This window comes from Geospiza fortis, unplaced genomic scaffold, assembly GCF_000277835.1.
Source record: "Geospiza fortis unplaced genomic scaffold, GeoFor_1.0 scaffold248, whole genome shotgun sequence".
NCBI classification, from domain to species: domain Eukaryota; kingdom Metazoa; phylum Chordata; class Aves; order Passeriformes; family Thraupidae; genus Geospiza; species Geospiza fortis.
The window spans coordinates 99,150-99,968 of NW_005054695.1; the positions used below are offsets into that span (position 1 = coordinate 99,150).

Sequence of the window (819 nt, forward strand, 5' to 3'; positions counted from 1 at the left end):
CCCAGTGTCCCCCAGTGTCCCCCCAGTGTCCCCCCATGTCCCTGTGTCCCCAGTGTCCCCCAGTGTCCCCGTGTCCCCCCAGTGTCCCCGTGTCCCCTCACCAGGACCATTTTGATGATGAGGTGTTTCTCGTAGGCGCTCTGCAGCCGATAATTCTCTGCAGGGCACAGGGGGGAGGTCAGGGGGGCCCGGGGGTCCCAGGGCCACCCCATGGCCACCACGGGGTCCCCAGCGCACCCATGTCATTGAGCCACAGGGCCACTTTCTTGTAGAGCTCGTCACAGGCGGTGACAATGACGGCCAGGATGATTTTGGGCAGGAAGCGAAGGACGCGCGGCAGCTCCTGGATGCTGAGCACCAGCTCCTGTGGGGACAGGGACAGGGACAGGGACAGGGACAGGGACAGGGACAGGGACAGGGACAGGGTGGGGATAGGGACAGGGATGGGACACGGAGACAATCAGGGTCAGGATCAGAATCAGGACCCGGAGCAGCACCAGCAGGAGGAGCAGTGCCACTGTCACTGTCCCCAGAGCGGGGCCACTGTCACTGTCCCCAGAGCAGTGCCACTGCCACTGTCCCCAGAGCGGGGTCACTGTCACTGTCCCCAGGACAGTGCCACTGTCACTGTCCCCAGGACGGGGCCACACCTGGAGCTGGAAGCAGCCGAGCATGAGGAGGAAGACGAGGGTGAGGCAGGCCAGGCAGACGGGGAGGCTGACGAGGCTCTGGAACAGGAGGCGCTTCCAGGGCGGGTAATAGAACTCCTCAGCGCTGGTCACCGGGCTGATCCGCTTGGTGCCCTGCGGGGACCGGCGC

The 819-nt window shown here is 65.3% G+C and overlaps 1 protein-coding gene across 1 annotated transcript in view; it reads right to left on the reverse strand.

Annotated features, from left to right (window-relative positions):
* ANO8 (anoctamin 8) overlaps window positions 1-819 on the reverse strand; it is a 22,267-nt gene that overhangs the window by 10,766 nt on the left and 10,682 nt on the right. Inside the window, exons 7-9 of the mRNA XM_031065176.1 lie at window positions 651-803; window positions 238-364; window positions 102-157 (exon numbers count right to left, since the gene is read on the reverse strand). Coding sequence (XP_030921036.1) covers window positions 102-157; window positions 238-364; window positions 651-803 — 336 coding nt within the window. The remainder of the gene's footprint in view (window positions 1-101; window positions 158-237; window positions 365-650; window positions 804-819) is intronic.